The 19,181-nt window shown below is 37.0% G+C and overlaps 1 protein-coding gene and 1 non-coding gene across 13 annotated transcripts in view; both read right to left on the bottom strand.

Moving 5' to 3' along the window:
- PAN3 (poly(A) specific ribonuclease subunit PAN3) overlaps positions 1 to 19,181 on the bottom strand; it is a 116,150-nt gene continuing 96,969 nt past the window's right edge. For 7 of the 12 annotated variants that reach the window (XM_067713599.1, XM_067713595.1, XM_067713592.1 and 4 more), the window contains 6 exons: positions 18,835 to 18,925; positions 14,221 to 14,360; positions 11,534 to 11,663; positions 10,729 to 10,793; positions 4,822 to 4,960; positions 1 to 2,946 (listed from right to left, as the gene is read on the bottom strand). In XM_067713599.1, coding sequence (XP_067569700.1) covers positions 2,806 to 2,946; positions 4,822 to 4,960; positions 10,729 to 10,793; positions 11,534 to 11,663; positions 14,221 to 14,360; positions 18,835 to 18,925 — 706 coding nt within the window. In that variant the 3' untranslated portion in view covers positions 1 to 2,805. Of the gene's footprint in view, positions 2,947 to 4,821; positions 4,961 to 10,728; positions 10,794 to 11,533; positions 13,372 to 14,220; positions 14,361 to 18,834; positions 18,926 to 19,181 lie in introns of those variants that run through there. The other 5 variants (XM_067713597.1, XR_010937009.1, XR_010937010.1 and 2 more) reach the window with 5 other exon arrangements.
- Positions 13,857 to 14,046, bottom strand: LOC137211496 (U2 spliceosomal RNA). The gene has a single exon (XR_010937104.1). It is a non-coding gene; the product is annotated as a U2 spliceosomal RNA (small nuclear RNA).

The following is a 19,181-nucleotide window of genomic DNA, read 5'->3' on the forward strand; positions in this document are numbered from 1 at the left end:
TTCTCTCTGTAATTCTTTATTAAAAATACTGCTGTACACGTAGAGAATGAAAACAGGATTAAAGATGAATAACCCATATTGGGATCATGACATTAGAACTTAACATACTGGTGCTTTTCAGGGAAGTTGTTGACATCCAAATTACAGAACCAAGGTCAAAAGCAAAATACAAAGGTACCCTCAAAAATATTTACAATGAAGTAAATACATTAACAGATTTTAAAATAGGTAACAAAAAATCGAAATGACCAACGTTACATGATTTCAAGGGTTGTCCGTTCTGTGCTTGTATCTGTCGTAACAGGAAGGTGTGCAAGTTTATATCCTTAATTTGAGTACTTTCAGATATTAAAATCTTCCTATGAGTTAAAAAGACTAACTTTTAGACAACCTGTTAAATGGAATTACACTATGGAAAAGAGGGCTCCCCCAAAAAACACCTAAGCAGAACTAAGAGTTCCATTGAAAACCATTCCCAATAAAAACTAAATGAAAAATAAATATAAAACAAAGCTTAAAAAAAATAACGTATTACCTGACACCAACTGTTTTCTGGCTGACAATATTTACTCATGAAAACATATCAGCTGTCTACCTTTTTATTCAAACCAAGTCCTGAGGTTACTAGGGGCTGAAGCAAGCTAGCATTTATGATGCAAACACTCTTGGGGTTGTGATTTGAACCGGCCTCGCAGAGGGAAGTTTGCTGGTCTACACAGAATGAGAAAATCAAGCCCTATTTTACCCCTGCCCTTCCTTAGCTTTTGCAAAACATTGGTCCACAAATTAAATTTTCAAAAAGTTCCCAGACCCTGAAACTAAAATAGATGATCCCCTTTCATTTTCAAAGAAAACAATATTGGAAAAAATCTCCAGCCCGCTTATAAATTAAGCATTTCATATTTCTTCTAGAATACAAGTAGTTCTTTTTTGTACAAAAGAATTACAATATGATTTGTCAAAAAACATATAAAAAGACAGCTGCTCTTTGTCAAATACATGAGCTAATAATGATAAAAGACTTTTGCATGTTAATGTCTCCAAGTTCCTGTTCCTTTTACATAAAAAAAGAACATTATGGTGGCAAATGTTAATTATCCTTTGAATATTGAGCACTATGTTCTTTTAAAATCCATCCTGATCAAATGCAATAACTGATTTTCTTTTTAACTCAACAACTGATGCTACCAGACGTGGACTCAAACACACTTGTTAAAACATGTAAAGCGTGTCTCTAGTCTTCAAAGATTTTGGGTGAAGAGGTGCTTTTTCTTGATGCAAATCTCAAGGCAGAGAAAATCATTTTAAAGCTTATAAAAAGTGGACAGAGAAATATTAAAAACTTCTCTGAAAACTACAAATATGTATAGTTATTAAAATTGAAGACTGTAACATCAGTTGCAAGTGCTTGGAAGTCTTTCCTGACCTTTTGAGTTTCCACATTTTCTTCATAGTTGCATGATGAGCACCCAGTGCTAGCAAAACATTCAGTGCTGGGAAAGGAGATAGAGTCTTCATTACTGTTTTTTATGAAAGAAAATTCCTATGTATTTGGCAGTCTTCAGTATCAAAGTATAGGTATTTCATTAACTAGAAATTCCATGAATACCCAAGTTTGGCGACAACTGCACGTCCAAATGTTAAGAAAGTTAAGAGGAGGAAAATTCCAGACTTTTGAGACTGACTTATTCAGGAATATCCCACATAGTTATTATCAAAAGCACTATTACTTTGGGCTAAGCAGTGACTGCAAAGGCACAGCAGATTGTTTTCCCTCCAGATTCAGGCTGTAAAACTTCAGAAAGCTCCTGATGCCAGACCACCGCTGTGTTTGGTTCGTCTTCTGAACAGTGTCTCTGTATCTGTATCCAGTGTAAAGTACCATAATAAAGCTGTGGTTCAAAGAACAGAACTTTATACAAAAAAGCAAACTGGGAAAAACCTAAAGCAATATACTCCTGAACTTCAGGCCTTTAACACAATTTCTTAATTTTTTTCTGTTAAAAAATGGCATAAATGTAAATGTATCTGATTAGCAGGGAAACGCCTTTTTAAAAAAAGGCTCTGGTTGAATTTGGAGCAAAGAGCTCTGTGTGCTCCTTCAGTTCCTGTTTGTCTAACCCTCATTCAGAAAGGACTTAAATCAACTAGTAGGGGAATTCACACCCAACAAGTCACTGAAATTTTTGTGTGTTCTTAAAAACAAAACAAAAAACACACAAAAAAAAATCTCAAGCTGAACTAACAGTGGGTGGCATACAGAGCTTGCATACAATACTCTTACAAGAATTATGCACTATATGGTACTTCCATGAAATCATTTACCTGGTCCCTTATGTTATTCAGGGCAACCCATCCCCAAAAGAGCAAATTCTGCAACCCTCAGTGACAAAAATGCTGCCCAGCATTGTTTCCCAAAAACCTCCTTGCAAATCGTTTCCCTTAATAAGTATACAATGTGGCAAAAGTTCAAAGATCAGAAAAAAGTCTTTAAAAAATTAAAATTAGTGCATATACAAGTGGAAAAAACAAAAGCTGGAACATCATTCCCCTAACGGTGCTCCTTAATCTAAAATAAACTCTTCACAGGTGTGGCCCACCGGCAGCCACAGCTCAAGGATAAGTGAAACATTCTTCCTTTCAAGTAACAGCGCACCTGACCCAAGTGCAAGCAGCTCTGCTCATCTTCTGCTTGTTTCCCAAACGCGAAATGAGATGATGAGAACAGTTCAGCTGTAGTGCAATTTGCTATTGGTTAATAAGCTCCTCGGCCATATCCCGCCTGGTTTTTTTTTTAAGCAAATACTACAACTGACCATTTGCAGCTGCAATCAGTTCTTGAAAAGTATTTTCAAAGCATCGCTTTAAGTCACTGTAAGTCACCACAAGTACACTCTTCTCATCTCTGGAAATGAGGCTTATTTTTTCTGGCACACCAGCATCTAACTGAAACAGACAGAAACACAACATATGAAGTTCAAGCCTATTTTAGGACAACACTTGCAACAGTGATATATGAAATATTTTTTAAAATGTTGTCACATTCCCCTCTAGAAATTCATAAATATTTTACATCACTAATCACTATGCACACACTTTTCAACTCAGATGCGTTTTTAAAAAACTGTCCTAGGGGCTTCCCTGGTGGCACAGTGGATGAGAGTATTCATTAAATAATCTTCATTTAAGATGTCTGTCCATGGCTTATTTCCACAGGATCCACCTGTCAGTGTTTATTCTAGTTCTACATATTTTTAATTACTGGTGCTTTGATACTATGGATACTGTTTTCTAAAATCTGGTAGAATTATTCTCCACTTGTTGCTCTTACGAAAAATGTTTTCCCCTTAAGGGAAAAGGGCAAATGAATATACAAATTGTACCAGGTTAGCTCAATGATAACATAGTCTTGTTCTGTCTTATTGACAATACTCTCTAAAGAGTTTTAAGGAGATTCAAACACGGCAAAGTAGGGCTTAAAAATAACACCACCGTGTTTTACCTGAAGGGTTAGCACACCGTACGCCAACAGCTCTAAATCATGTGCCACCGTAGGTATTTTCTCCTCCAGTCCTTGTAATTTAGGGACAGTTTAGACCAGGGGTCAGCAAATGTTTTCTATAAAGGGCCAGACAGTAAGTGTTCTAAATTTCAGGGCCATATATCAACACAAGCCTCTGTCTCATACTCTTCTTAGCTGGTTTTGTTTTTACAATCCTTTAAAAATGTAAAAACTATTCTTAGCTTGTAGGCTGTACAAAAACAGGCACAAGGATTTGGCTCACAGGCCAGTTTGCCAACCCCGGATTTAGATATAAACCTATACACAAAGGCTAGGATATACTTCTAGAGACCATTCTCTCTGTAATTCCAAGTAATTCGTAAGGAAAATGCACTCCTCCCTCCCTCCATAAATCGCACCTCTCCTGGCCCTTTCAAAAACACAAAGCTCACCTCTCAAAATTATGATACATCTCTACCTGCTTACTTCATCTAATCACTTCTAATTCTCCATTTATCACAGCTGGGTCTAGTGATATGCCCAGTACTGCGTTTTCACTATTATTAACACTTGATTAACACCCACAGCTGACAGCACATGAACTAAGGACATGCAGGACTCACAATGACTGAGAAGAAAGGAATTCAACTTTTAAAAAATAGTCAAACACAAAATACTGCTTTGTTTGTTATAACAAACTACACTTGGTAAATAAAAGAGAGTGGGGCGGGGGTGTGGGAGGCAGTCCTTCTGTGACATTTTATCACAGCAGAAAGGTCCACAATGAAGAATTCTTAAATTATTCATGTAGGCGTTAAAAAAAATCCTCCCTGGGGCTTCCCTGGTGGCGCAGTGGTTGAGAACCTGTCTGCTAATGCAGGAGACACGGGTTCGAGCCCTGGTCTGGGAGGATCCCACATGCCGCGGAGCAACTAGGCCCGTGAGCCACAACTACTGAGCCTGCGCGTCTGGAGCCCGTGCTCCGCAACAAGAGGCCGTGATAGTGAGAGGCCTGCGCACCGCGATGAAGAGTGGCCCCCGCTTGCCGCAACTGGAGAAAGCCCTCGCACAGAAACGAAGACCCAACACAGCAAAAATAAATAAATTAATAAACTCCTACCCCCAACATCTAAAAAAAAAAACCTCCCATTCTACAAATTGTTATGAAGTAGGTACACCTAATAATTATTAATAAAATGTCTTGTACACTATAGCAGACTACATCTTAATTTCTTAAGTCTCTTAGTATCTGTAGGCGATGCAGCTCTATAAATTGTAGATAACAGCACTGTGATCTTAAAAGTCCAGATACAAATTACCTTGTTAAGACAAGAAATGATATGACTGAGGTCAATCCAAGGAGCGCCCGCTTCTGTCACCTGATGAAAAAGATGATCCCTAAAGAGTTTCAACAGATAACGGTCTCCAGTCTCCGACCAGGTAGGATCCTTCTGAAACCTGGGGGAAGGTAATATTTCACCTCAGTAACTCATGCTGTATACCACAGGGCTATATGTTTATACTTCAGACTCAAAACTAGTTGAATTTTATTGTTTTCTACAATAAATCAGAAAGTAGCGTTTGTGTGTAGTTTTTTTTAATCAAATTTTATGTCCAGATTGCCCATAGATTTTTAAAAACTAATCTCACTGAACATGAAAGTATATGAATACCACTTGCCACTTCTCAAGGCAATCACCCCCCTTACACACTCCTATTTTATAATCACTTCCTTCTTTAGGGCCCTACCATTAGATAAAATGGGGAAGAAAGCAAATGTCTTCAGATATCTTTAGAAATAGGTTGAAAGAGATTATCCTTTTCCTCCTCCACCCTCAGGTCATACGGTAGAGAGAGGTGGTCAGACAGGTGTTCTGCTTTACTGGGAGCATAAAACAGGGAAATGCTTACGAAGCAAAAAGGGGGTAGATTCTGGTTTCCTACCATCATGTGATGATGTGAAAGTGAGCTGCTAAGAACTGGAAAACTGACCAGATGATCACTGCTAAGTTTTCAGTGACCCATGGAACTTACAGGCTCGTGGGGAAAACAGACATTCAAATAGTAATTGCTTATTTAGAGAATGCTATTAAGAAGAAGGGATGTGGTATAGAACAGAAACATGAATTCACCTGGGAAAGCAAGGAAGGCTTTCTAGGGAAGGAGTGGATGCTCTTCCCAAAGGAAGAGTGCCCCTTAGTCAGAGGTATGAGGTTTTGCAAAGGACAGAGCAAGGAGCACTTAAGAAACTTAGGAAAGGTCAGTGTAGCTGGATGGGGTTGGGGGAGAAAAGAGAAGAGAAGAGAGGGAGCAGAACTGGAGGGGTGCAGAGTAAGGACAAGGAGGGGTGAAAAGCCAGGCAAAGACAGCACTAGAGGCGAGGAGGACAGTAAAAGGAAAGAAACACATCTGAAGCAAGGATAAAAAGGGAGAGGTCAGACCATGCAGCCTTAGATCACATTTAAAAATTAGATCTGCATTCTGAGAACAAGGAGGGGTAAGCCCACCACAGTCATGTATCTGGGTTCATACAACAAACGGAAGGTGGAAGATTCTTTCCTGCAGAAGCTGACCTACCCAAGGGAAATACTGACATTTGGAAGTCTACCAACAACAAACAAAAACCATACGTAACAACATCATGCTGCTTTATCACACAGTCTATTATATAATCCCTGCCTCCACAAGGAACTTCCCCCTAGCTTTTAAGGATGTCATTTTTAATATGAATGAACAGCCAAGGATCAGAAATCCTTTGCAGAATAAAACAAAACAAAGCAAACTGTTCTTTTTTCTATGAGATATTGCAGGGAACAGAATAAAAGTTAAATAAATTAAAAAAAAACCCACTCACTAAAAATCTATAATTGACAGTCTCAGAGAAAAGGAATTAAATGCTATAAGACAGAAACATGCAGAAAGCAGAAAGCAGAAAGTTGTTGAAAATTTAAAAAATGATAGCAGAAATTCAAAAATTCAAAGGATTAGGAAAAAGCCCTTTAATTTTAGACAAAATTAAGTTGAGATTATTGCCTAGAAAGTAAAACAGAAAGATACAATATAGAAAATAGAAGAGAATATTAGAAAATCAATTGCAAAGGCCTAAGAGCTAAGCAATGGGAGTTCCAGAAAGAGAGAAGAAAAGTTTTCAAAGAAACAATAAGACAACTTCCGAGAACTCAAAGACATAAATTCCCAAGATTAAAATGCCCACCTGTTGATTCACCAGAATGAATCAAAAACCCACACACACCACAGCACATCGTTGTGAATTTCTGCACATCAGTGATTAAAAAAAAAAAAAAAAAATCCTAAAAGCATGGGGAGTGGAGAAGGATTTGGAAAGAAAATGGCTTTGAGTCCGTCTGGAAGTTAAAAGACAATGGAGCGACGCTTCAAATTCTGAAAGAAAACTATCATTACTATTACTTAACTACGTACTAGAGGTACTAGCTAACACAATCACTCAAGAGAAATCAAAAGTATAGAAATTAGAAGGGAGGAAATATACTGTCATTATGTGAAGACACAATTATATGCCTGGGAAACCCAAAAGAATTTACTGAAAAACTATCCAAACACTAATGTACCAAGGTTCAAAATTTATAGAAATCAATCGTTTTCACATACAACGATATAATCAATCATATCACATACAAGGATAACTCCTTATCCTTAGATAAGGAGTCTAAGAAGACAGAATGGGGGGAAATTCCCATTTATAATAGCAACAAGAAAAAATACCTAAGAACAAACTTAGTGTGCTATAACTATATGAAGAACAATGTAAACACTGAAGAACACTAAAGCAGACATCAGCAATACAACGACATGTCATTATCTTGGTTAAGATAACTCCACATCTAAAAACACAAATGCTCCTTAAGTTTACTAATAAACTTGATAAATATACCATCAGGTTTAAAAAAATTTTTTTTAACTAAACAAGCTGATTCTAGAATTTATACAGATAATTTAAGTTTTAGGAAAACAACAAAAAACAATAAAATGGAGATAAGAAAGAGCTAACACTACTAGATTTTAAAATGTCAATCATGATGGTGTGAAAGAGGTGCTGCCTTAATAAACCAGTGGAAAAAGCTAGACTAGTCCATAAACAGCTTCTGGACCACTGGGTAGTCGTCTGGGGGTGGGGGGAGTTGGATTCGTACCTTACATCCTATATAAATTCTGAATATATAAAAAACTTTAACAGGAAAAAATTGAAACCTGAAGTGTTCTAGAAGGAACTACAAGATTATCCCTTCACAATCTTAGAGTAGAAATGCCTTCTAACTTTCTTACTATGACTCAAAATCCAAAAGTACAAAAGAAGTTTGATCAGTTAGACTACCATAAAAATGCCTACGTGTGAAAAGATTAAGCAGTCAAAAGAAAAATGACAAACTTCAAAGAAAATGATCACAAAGGGTAAATCTCTCTGGCTCCTGTACATCAAGATGACAGACAATCCAACTGAAAACAAAAATGCGCAAAGGATCTGGTGAGACAGAAAAGGAAATATAAATGAATCAAAAAGATAGGCAACATGCTCATTATGAGTAAATACCAAAAACACCTGCACTGAGATTTAATTTCTCATCTGTCAGGTTGTCAAAAATCGAAAATTTTTTTTTTTTTTTTTTTTTTTTGCGGTACGCGGGCCTCTCACTGCTGTGGCCTCTCCCGTTGCGGAGCACAGGCTCTGGACGCGCAGGCCCAGCGGCCATGGATCACGGGCCCAGCCGCTCCGCGGCATGTGGGATCTTCCCGGATCGGGGCACGAACCCATGTCCCCTGCATCAGCAGGCGGACTCTCAACCACTGCGCCACCAGGGAAGCCCCAAAAATCGAAATTTTGAAAGAAGTGTTGTTGGTGAAAGACTCTCATGCACTGTGCCTGGTAAACCCGTCTAAGGGCCATCATTACAGTCACAAATTACAACGGGTGCTGACCTAACGATCACAGTCGAACTCGTATTTGTGCACACACTAAATTAAGTATGTGTAAGTCAGTCCCTGCAGAATTGCTTATACTAGCAAGAGGCTGAAAACAACTCAAATGCCCATCAATAAGGAACTGGAGAAATAAATTACAGTGTACCTACAGGACGGACTATTACATGGCCATAAATTATGAGGAAGCACAGCACAGTGGTTAACAGCATGGACTCTGGGACCACCATTCTGTCTGGATTCGAATCCTGACTCATATGTGACCTTGAACAAGGTTTTTAACCTCTCTATGCCTCAGCTTCTGGGTTAAAAGGGAATACTAACAGTACCCAGCACCACAGGGCTGTTAGGAGGATTAAGTTAGGTCATATTTGTTAACTATTGACAATAGTGTTGAGCATACACTAAACACATCTAAAGAGAAAGATTTCCAAAATATATTGTTATGAGAAAAGAGCAACAAACAGAACACTGAACATGGTTTACAATTTGTAGATATTTAGAAGTGGGGGGACAGGGGTGATAAGAATATACAGTTGTAACTCGGAAAATATGTGCAAGAGACTAATAAAAGACTGGTGGGAGGAACTGGGGAGACTGGGGGTGTCAGGTATGAAAGAGAGATTTTTTATTTTTCACTGCAAACCCTTTTCTACTTTTTAATAAATTGGTTCATATAAAATCTATTCAAAAGATTTAAATAATAAAAAGAATTTTCTGAGGACAATCTGGAATTATATGCCCAATCATACTATCAATAAAGTATAAAAGTAGAATAAAGGTATTTTCAGACTTTCAAAGACTCAAAAAACTCACCTTTCTCAGGAAGCTACTGAAGGCTGTGCTTCATTAAATCAAAAGAATAAACCAAGGAAAAAAGCAAGAAACAGGGCAAGCAACACAAAGGGAGAGACAATGAGAACAGCACAGGGAAGCTCAGGTTCTAAAGTGAGAGTGTGAGCAGGCCTGAAGCCAAGGAGCCCAGAGAGTAAAGGGCAGAGGCTCCAGGTGCAATTTCTCTAAGGGGAGGGAAAAAAGGGAACTGACAGGTTACCATTTTTGACCATATTGAAAGGTATTTTAGAACTCTGGCAGAGAGTCTGGAATGAACTAGTGGTAAATATTTTTTCACTTGTTTAGTTTTCTATATAAGACAATAATTAACATCAGGAAAACAAAAATCTAAAAACAAAATACAAAAGAAAGGAAATACAGTCATGATTTACTATGCAAGGCAGCTACGAACAATATTTACCTTGTTCTAACAATGCCAACACTGAATAAAGATTTATCTCAAAATTCATGGGTTAAGCGGTACAATGTGTGTGTACTTAGTTAAGGGAAGGGGGTGTGAGAGAGAAAGCCTCATCTTCCACAGGACAAAGTCATTAGCTGAGTTACAAATTGAAGAAAAATTTAAACACTGAAGGAAAAATCAAGGAACAGCACTCTAAGCATTATACTTTTTTAAATAAAAGAGATAAATGCCAGAAAGAAGCAGCTAAAAGTCTTTTTTAAATGGTTCAACATATAGTCATGTTCTCTTCATTCAGAAAAATCATCAGGGAAAATGCTAATTGAATCTTTTAACTTTGAAGAAAGCTAAGGGAACTTAAATTTTGTGGTCAAAACGTTCTCCCAAGCAATGATATTTACCTGTCACCTATCTCTATTAACAGAGGTAACAATCCTGAAATGCAACTTATGCTACAGTCACAACAGCTGCACTACTGTTCTACCTGTCTTGGACAGGTATAACGCACAAACACCAAACTTGCTTCTTTCTTGAACATATGGTTAACTTACAAACAAGGCAGAACTAAACAACAAATAATGTAAGATGGTGATGCTATTCCAATGTCACTGATACGACAGCTATAAATAATGCACTTTAGCAGAAGAACGGCTAGAAACATCTGAAGTATCTAATCTGACCAAGGTAACCTGAACTGAACAGGCTTCAGAAAGGAGACAGGGAAGAGGCAGTACTGACAGGCAGAAAATGCACCCTCGTACGCAAACCACAACAGAGATTTCTAACACAGTGTATTTTCTGTTCGCATGTGTGTGTGTGTGAAATCCCTAAGGACAACAACGTACGCTGTGGTTAGAAAACCACACCCTAATGGCTAACAATAGGCTTAAGGTCACTTTACATGAGAATTTTTCTTTTTCCAGATAAAACCAGTAAGAATAAGGTATACTCATTCTTGTTACGCCAAATAGTGCCCTTGATTGAAAACACATTGTAAAATACTGTAAATCCTTACTCCGGCCTCTCATTGATTGTTCCCAATTTTGCTAGAAGCCTAAACAGTCTTCCATTTTGAACCTCCTATAAAACATTTTAAAAAGAGAGAGAATATTAATGTTCCAGCTAACTGAATATAAAAGCAAAAGTTTACAAAACTGGTATCCTGTACCAATATTACCTTTAAACAATAAATCTTAATATCCCCACCTTCTGGTTATACTTTTGAATACAACATGTCCATTTCATTCAATAGTAATACTCAAGAAGATTATGCAGCTGTCCATTTTTTTCTTTTTTAAAAATTTTATTGGATTATAATTGATTTACAATGTTGTGATAGTTTCAGGTGCACAGCAAAGTGATTCAGTTATACATACACATATATTCACTCTTTTTCAGATTCTTTTCTCATACAGGTTATCACAGAATATGGAGCAGAGTTCCCTGGCTATACAGTAGGTCCCTGTTGGTTATCTATCTTATATATATATATAGTAGTGTGTGTATGGTAATCACAAGCTTGTGATTTATTCCTTGCCCCCTACAGCTGTCCATTTTTAAGAATTATTAAAGTAATTCACATTAAAAAAAAAATCAAGATTGTGTCTCATGACTGTAGCAAAGCCGCAAACAAAAAAGAACAAAGCAAATGCCCAGAGGACCTAAGAAATCAAAATACGGAACACTAAGTTTGGACAAAAATATCTGCAAACAATCTTAGCCAGCTGTGTACTATATTCAGCACAGTAATTACTCTGTTTTATATCTATTGATACACACAGATGCAGGTGTGTACACACTCCTTTAACTACACACTTTACCTTTGCAAGGTCTTCCTCTATGACATCATTTCTCATTTGAGCAGCATCCAATTGAGTATAAAATCGAGCACCAATCATGGGCATGATGTCATTTACACTTCGCATCCTGTTTTGGTCAGTCAACAAATATCTAACCAAAATAGAGAAGGATCACTTGAATGCCAACCACGCAATTCACAAAACAACACAACCCCCAAGCACACGGGCACTGCTGCCGCCAGCATGTTAGTGTGCACAACTTCGGAAAAAATTTTTTCATGCAAGTCGAGTTCATTTTTAAAGCTTAGTAGTTATATTTCTTTTCTCTGGAAAACTTTAAGAGCCAATGGAAAAAACTGTAAAAATGTCTCTTTCTCTAAATGTTTTACTATTATGAAAATGAGAAAGGAAAGCTGGGTAGAGTTAGACTTACCATATTTCCATTCTCAAACCCTTCTTTACAATAGTGGGAGATGAAAAGATTGTTACAAATATTTTTGGAGGGGTGAAATGGGGGTGATTGTAGATGGGGAAATTTTTCCATTGCTCTTCAAAAATAGTTTTTGAAACTAAAACTAGGTCTTCCATTTTGATACGTTAAATAAGCCTCAGCTTTTTAGGAAGCTGTCTCCTGCTCTGTGACCTCATTTACCACCTGTCATGGTATATTTATTTCTGAGAAATCTTCATGCACTAACACACATCAGAAAAGACTGAATCAATTTCTTCTATCATTATAACTAAGGCAGAAAAATATTACACGTTTCAAAAGGCCACCTGTCAGAATACAATGATTATCAATCATCTCTTACTATTTATTCTGATAGGTAAGCCACGTCCTAACCATTCTCATCAAAGCAGCCTCCTAATCTTTCACTCTCTGCTTATAATTCGACCTTATTTTCTCCATAGGACTTATCACTATCTGCAAACATCTTACTTGTTTATATGTTTATTAAGTCTTCCCCATTATAATGGGTGGAAGCTCCAGAAGACGGAAATTTTGTTCATCTTATTCAGAAGTGTCTTCAGCATCTGACATATAGTAGGCATTCTTTTGCTGAATAAAGGAACAGTTATAAACTCATGTGGATAATCTATGTCTTGGCTATTCATCTGTAATTACTGACATATTTGTATCTAACTATGTATAGTATATGTGTACTAACTATGTATAAGCTATGTGACTTTTGGCAAGTTACTTTACATCTTCAAGCCTCAGTTTTGACATCTCTAAAATGGAGCTAATAATGGTACCTAATTTATAGGGTTATTGGAAGAATTAGGTGAATTAATTCATATCAATCAGTTCAAAAGTGCATGATACACAGTTTACTACTCTGTATATTTTAGTTATTGGTTAGTATGGAAGTATGACCTTTTTGTTTATTCATTTTTTATTAAGGAACATTTCGCAACATTTGTAGAAGGAAAGAGAATTATATGATGAATCCTCATGAACCCATTACCCAGTTTCAATAATTATTAACTTATGGCCAATTTATTATATTTATATCCTTTACTCTCACTTTTTTAAAAAAGGAAAATTATAACGAGATTATTTAAGACATCCTAGGTATTGTAAGCTACAGCTAGAAATCACTGCTGTGAAAATATATGAAACAAATATTTTTATTTAAAAGAGAAATCAACTTATTTGATTATTAAAAGGAACCAGGTAACCACTGGCTTCCAGTGCTCTGTCACCAGCAGGACACTTATGCCAGCGTAACAAAGCACAGGTGGGCAGCCCCATCCTCCATCCCTCAATTCCATACCACAGGGCTAGTCCAAAAAGAAACTGGATCATCCAGGGTTACACAGAAAGATCAGAAGGAACAGCTGGAAGCTAAAAGAGACTGAAAAGGATCAATAAGCTCTAATTGCTTCTAGAACATCATAGAAAAAAATTTCAAAAGAGACTTCCTAGCATCTGTTCTCTTGAATAACTTATAATAAGGGTTATGGTTGCCCATCCCCTGGAATCCCCGATGTCAGACCCATCTTAGACTGTTGTGACTGCAGTCCACATGGCTTCTCTTAAGCCAAGATCATTTCAGACCTATGCTCAAGGATTCCCTGGAGTATGAAGACACAGGAGGAGAAAGAAGCATAGGGACCTCACACACGTGCCTTCTGGAACAGGTGTCTGGGCCACACAGCACAGGACCGGGCTGCACGTGAGGTTACTTATGACAGCTTTTACAAAGACACTGGTCTCTCTGGAGAGCAGCACTAATAGGACTTTCTGAGATGATGCGTATGTTCTACGTCCACGCTGTCCAGTATATTAGCCAGAAGCTACATGCGGCTTCTGAGCTCTTGAAATGTGGCCGGTGCAACTGAGGAACTGAATTTTAAATTTTATTTAATTTTAATTCATTTAAACTTAAAAGGTCATATGTAGCTCATAGATACCAATGCAGCTTTACAGGGTCTAGCCTTTCGCCAAATGTTTACAACATCAATAACTAATTTAAACACACTGGTTTATGAATTTACACTTGATCTTAGCCAAAAGGCCGAGAAGTGATGGTTTATGTATTTACTCCAAGAAATACATACTTAGCAATAAAAACAAAGAAATTAAAAGTTGTTTAATTATGTTTTGCCTGATTTTAAATAGTGGAAACTAAAATAAAATCACTGTTAAAAGGCCCTCATGAAAAATCTGTCTTATCTCATATGATTATTATATTAAAACTTACAAAATCAGATTCTTCAGATCAGAGGAGTAGTTGATTGTCACCAGTTCCATGGCTTTCTGTAAATTCTCTCGCTGAATTCCTGCCAAAGAGTTGCAAGCCAAAGCCAACACAACTTTTCCTAATGATATCAGATCTGCTTGCTGACATGAAAGAATAAATATAACTTTTAATTTTTCTTTTATAGGTACAAATTTAATACACTGACACTACTGCCTGCATGGAAAAAGCATCTTTACAAAGAAGCTGAAGAACTCAGCACAAGGTTCCCAGGTATTGGAGCTTATCAGTCACCTGGGAGCTTATTAACAAGACCATTTCTGAGCTGCTCCACCCCAGATTCTCATCCAGGAGGTATGGGAACAGGCCCAACATGTTTAAAGCGCCCAGGTAATTCTAATGAAGGCAGTTCTGGGGGGTACTTTAAGAAACATTACCTGAAGCAAGTCACATGCCAACTGCAGAACTGCTGCTTTAAATTTTTTTTCTAAATTTTTATATTTAAATAGAGCTGATATCCTTACTATTACAAGAAATCTGAGGTTGGTTACCATATAGTTAGTTGCTTTACAGTGATCACTCACGATAGGCACTTTTCTCATTTTCCATGATGCACAAAATATAGTGAGAGTTCATTTGAAGAAAAGTAATTCCCTTATTCCAAACACAGCAGCAGCATTACCTGATTTCAGAGTAGGTTCCCTAGACACTGACAATGTTGCAAACCCCCATGACATTCCATCTGCCGTTGTTTCCAAACAGACCGTTTTGTACTATAAAAGATCTTTGAGCTCTGTAACCACCTGATTTCCTACCCTTTTTTTTTTTTTTTTTAAGATTTCCCACTCTGAGGCTTTCCTTCAAAAGGAATTTTTAAAAGACAGCTGGCTGAATTGAGGCAAGCTCTCTACCACCTATTAAAACTCCAGGAAACAGAACGGTCACCCCAGGTGGCCCTGCTTGGCAGGTGAACTATTAATGATCACATGCCTAGGAGACAATGGAGTAGTTCAGAGTTCAATGAAATCATCTGAAGTCATTTTTACAGAAAACTTACATAAATCTTCACAATCTGAGATCTCATCTGAATTATTGGATACATGTTTATTTATGGAATATTGGTTTAGTATAGGAGTTTTCAAACCTAGTTTTACATTAAAATTCACCTGAGAAGCTCAAAAAACAAACAAAAAGTCACCCAGTGGCTATCCCTTCATCCTCTTCTGGTGTTATTAGTCTGGGGCAAGATATACGTATTGGTATTTTTCAAACCTTCATAAGAGATTCAGATATGCAGCCAGGGTTGAGAATCACTGGTTTCGTGGAAGTTTATAAATGGTGTATTTGCAAAATCAGGTGAGTATTTCAAGGCAATCACTAATGAAACTTTAGGACTATACAGCTATCCTTAACAACATTCTACCCAAATAGTAAAGAATAAAAGGAAAACAAACTCCATTATTAACATTAAACAGTTCAAATTTAAAACTTTATCCAAATCTAGCACATATGAATCTGACGCTGAGCCTGAGATCCTATAATCAGCGGAAGAACTGATTAGACAAACAGCTTTGAATCTATCAGGAAAAGAGATGCCAAGGATTCATGCCAGAGAAACTTTGAAACTTCATTAGTGGCAGAGTTAGGGGCCCAGGCTGGCAGGGGGGAAGGTGACAAGGAGAGGGGCGCGAATACTGTGGCGTTTCTGTTCTCCGGATGGCTCTGCCGTGACTGAATTCAGGAAGGGTTCCTCACGGTCATTCTCAAGATCAAGGAAAACATTCACAGTTATATTAATGAAATCCTAAAAATGCTGATCGAGAGAAATCAGTACACGTAAAAGCTAACTGTAAATTTCTACAAGTGTTTCAGTCCAATGTCATCAGCAAAGTTAAGCTTGTTATTGTTTAAGTATTTCAGCAGCATGTAGCAACACACAGCTTCCCAACCCTCAAACAGTAAAATCTTCAGTTTAGCTCCACCCTGAATTGATGCTGTAACTAAACCTCCCACCTAGAACATTCCGTTATTCCCTGTTATGAGATAAGAAAACCAAAGTGCAAGACAGCTGAAGGACTGTTATGGGTATAAAAAATAAGGCCATCTGATTCTGAGTGTAAACGCCACCTTTCTGAAGCTGACTCAAGGTGGGAATACCCACTTTTAGAAATAGAGTATACATGTCTCATAATCCAGACTAAATTAGAACTGATCTTTTTAAATAAAAGAGGTTAATGAAGTCCTGCTTAATTAAGAGAGTTTAACATCGTAAAAACTCAGTAACTCTCCTTTCCTTATTTCCCAGCTAAATAATTTTCCATTTGTTATTTTGCTTCTTACCTCCATCTGGCTTTGCCCCCCATTTGTTGAATTCTGGAGGTTTTCCCCCCAACTCATTTTCAGTTTCTTCCTGATTCTTGATTTTTCTCTGATTCTATCTACGGCTCTATTTATGTCCATTTTACTGAAAGTCAGTCTCTATTCACGTGTCTGAAACAGACTATGAAAAATAGACTACAAGAAACAATGCACTCCTTTCTCATATACCCTCTTCTCTGTGAAATCACAATCCCCCGTTTGGGACTACCTTTAATTCTCTCCTTTACCTTACTCTATAAGCTACATGGAAAATCTACACATATATACCCACTCCAAAAAAAAAAAAAAAGGAAAGAAAAGAAAACCTGATACAACTTTTACCGCTGAAAAATAAAGGGAGGGTGACAACTGGTTGAAAGTAGCCCACGTTTATGAATGAAGGCAGTTCCTGACTTACCAAGTTGCCCCAAATCCTTACTTTAAAGTTATTTGTTTTGAAACTCTGGGATTATTTTTTCTTATGAAGAGTTGTTTTTCAAGGTAACTAACTACACAACCCATAATATAACTCCAATAACGGACATTTGCAAATAAAAAATGGAAAACAACACTGATGTGATACTCACAGAAAAGCAAAATCAAACTAGTCTTATCTTATACAAGTAATTAAAAAGAAAAAGGAACTATTCAGAATAGAAGAGACTGAAGAGATACCGTGAGACTGCACGTAAAAAACAAAACTGGGAACATGGGGTTTCCAGATACTTGCAATAGAGGTTGATGGCACTGGTTCTAAATAATGTCTGATTTCTCTTTAAAAGTTTAATATTATTTTCCTGGATATATAAAGATCACTAGTATTTTAACAGTCAATAACCAGTCACTTTCAGGAGCACAAAGATTATGAAGAAAAATTTTCAGAGCCAATTAGTTAGGCACTAAGTATAAGACAGAAGATAAGCAGGAAAACAGCTAAGAAACAACCAACCTGGATAAGAAAGAGGGAGCAAATTCCCTTCTGCAGAAGAAAGCTGCTAGGGCTGGGGGCTGGGGGCTGGGAGGGTGGGTAGCCAGTTTCTTCCATGGAGATCCCACTAGATGGCGCTACCAACCAGAACAGCTTGGCTGCTGCTGGGGGTAGGTGGGCACCAGCAGAGGGGAAGAAGCTGGGTAAAGGCTGCATACAACTGAATGTGATGAGTGGCTCTAAGTCTGGGGACTGCACTGTCCACGGTCCAGTAGCAAAGGAAGAGGTTTATGCATGAATCAACTGTAATACTAAAAACTACCTGGACTCTACTTCTCCTTCTGGCCTTTCCTTTTGTTCTGAAATTCTGTCTCATAAAGTGAACTTAAATCTTTCAAAGATTTCAAGAAAAGAGAATGAAATGAGAAGGACAGTGGGAAGGGAAGGTATTCTCCTCCTTGCTTCTCCATGTAAACAAGAGATTCTGCCTTACATCAAACCTCTGTAAGTAAATACATGTTCAGAAACAACAAAGATTTCTTACATGAAAGAAACTAACATTGTCTTAAAATGACAACTGCATACCCTGCAAAAAATATGAATACGAACTGAATGATACGAAGTATTTACTTTAAATAGCTACATTACTTGCACAGGGTAATCAAAGCAAAAGCAACTACACTTAATGCTCCTTGCAGAGGTAGGTTCTTACTCTGCTACACATTGTGTTAATCAAGAAATAAAAACTAAATAGCTAAGAACAAAATGGGACCTAAGTCCACAATATTATGATGAAGTCAGACTATAACCAAATTCTAATAATGTACAAGAAGTGAGTGATAGGTTTTGGTTAAGCAAAAGAAAAAAAATCATTTAGAAAACAGCAATACAAAAATTTTCCTTTGAAAATAAAAATTTTGGATTGATAGTGGGACAACTATTCTAAAAGTAAAAATAACAGGTGTGATTTTTAACACACTAAAAAGTGAAAAAAAAGTAAAATGTCATTTAATATATTTCATTCAGCTGACTAATTAATGTTTTAATCTATGCTGAGGACAAATTTCCTTGTCAAATAAATGCATTTTCATTCAAACAGCTGGAGTCTCTGACACTGTCATTAATTCTGTATATGCCAACGTATAAGGGCTCTACACTAAACACAGCACAGGGATTAAGAAAATACATGTTCAAAGTTTGCACAGAGACCACCCCCAGCATAAACTGAAATCTAGACTTAAAACCCTGAAAAACTTTAAAATAAACAAAATTTATCTTAAAAAAAAAATCAAGCCTTAAGTTATTAAGTATCCATGTTAATTCTTACTCACCTGGTATTGAGCCATTAATGCCAATGGATTATTATTCTGACTGTTATCAAATGTTAAAACATCAAAAACTCCAACACAATTTACTCGCAACCTTTAAAGACCAGAAAATTTAAAGAAAATAATTAAAATGAGATTTAAAAAAAATTATATACTACTGGAAATTGAACATTTCTTATGATATTAGGAGGGATCTCAGAATCCTATCCGGTCTTACCTCCTGTCCTACCCCCCATAACCTCTATCAATCACCATTTTAGAGATGACATCACAGACATCAACTGATAGGCCTATGGTTATAAAAGTCAGGAATGGATAAAGCCAGGACTATAACACATCTTTTGACTACC

This window comes from Pseudorca crassidens, chromosome 18, assembly GCF_039906515.1.
Source record: "Pseudorca crassidens isolate mPseCra1 chromosome 18, mPseCra1.hap1, whole genome shotgun sequence".
NCBI lineage: Eukaryota > Metazoa > Chordata > Mammalia > Artiodactyla > Delphinidae > Pseudorca > Pseudorca crassidens.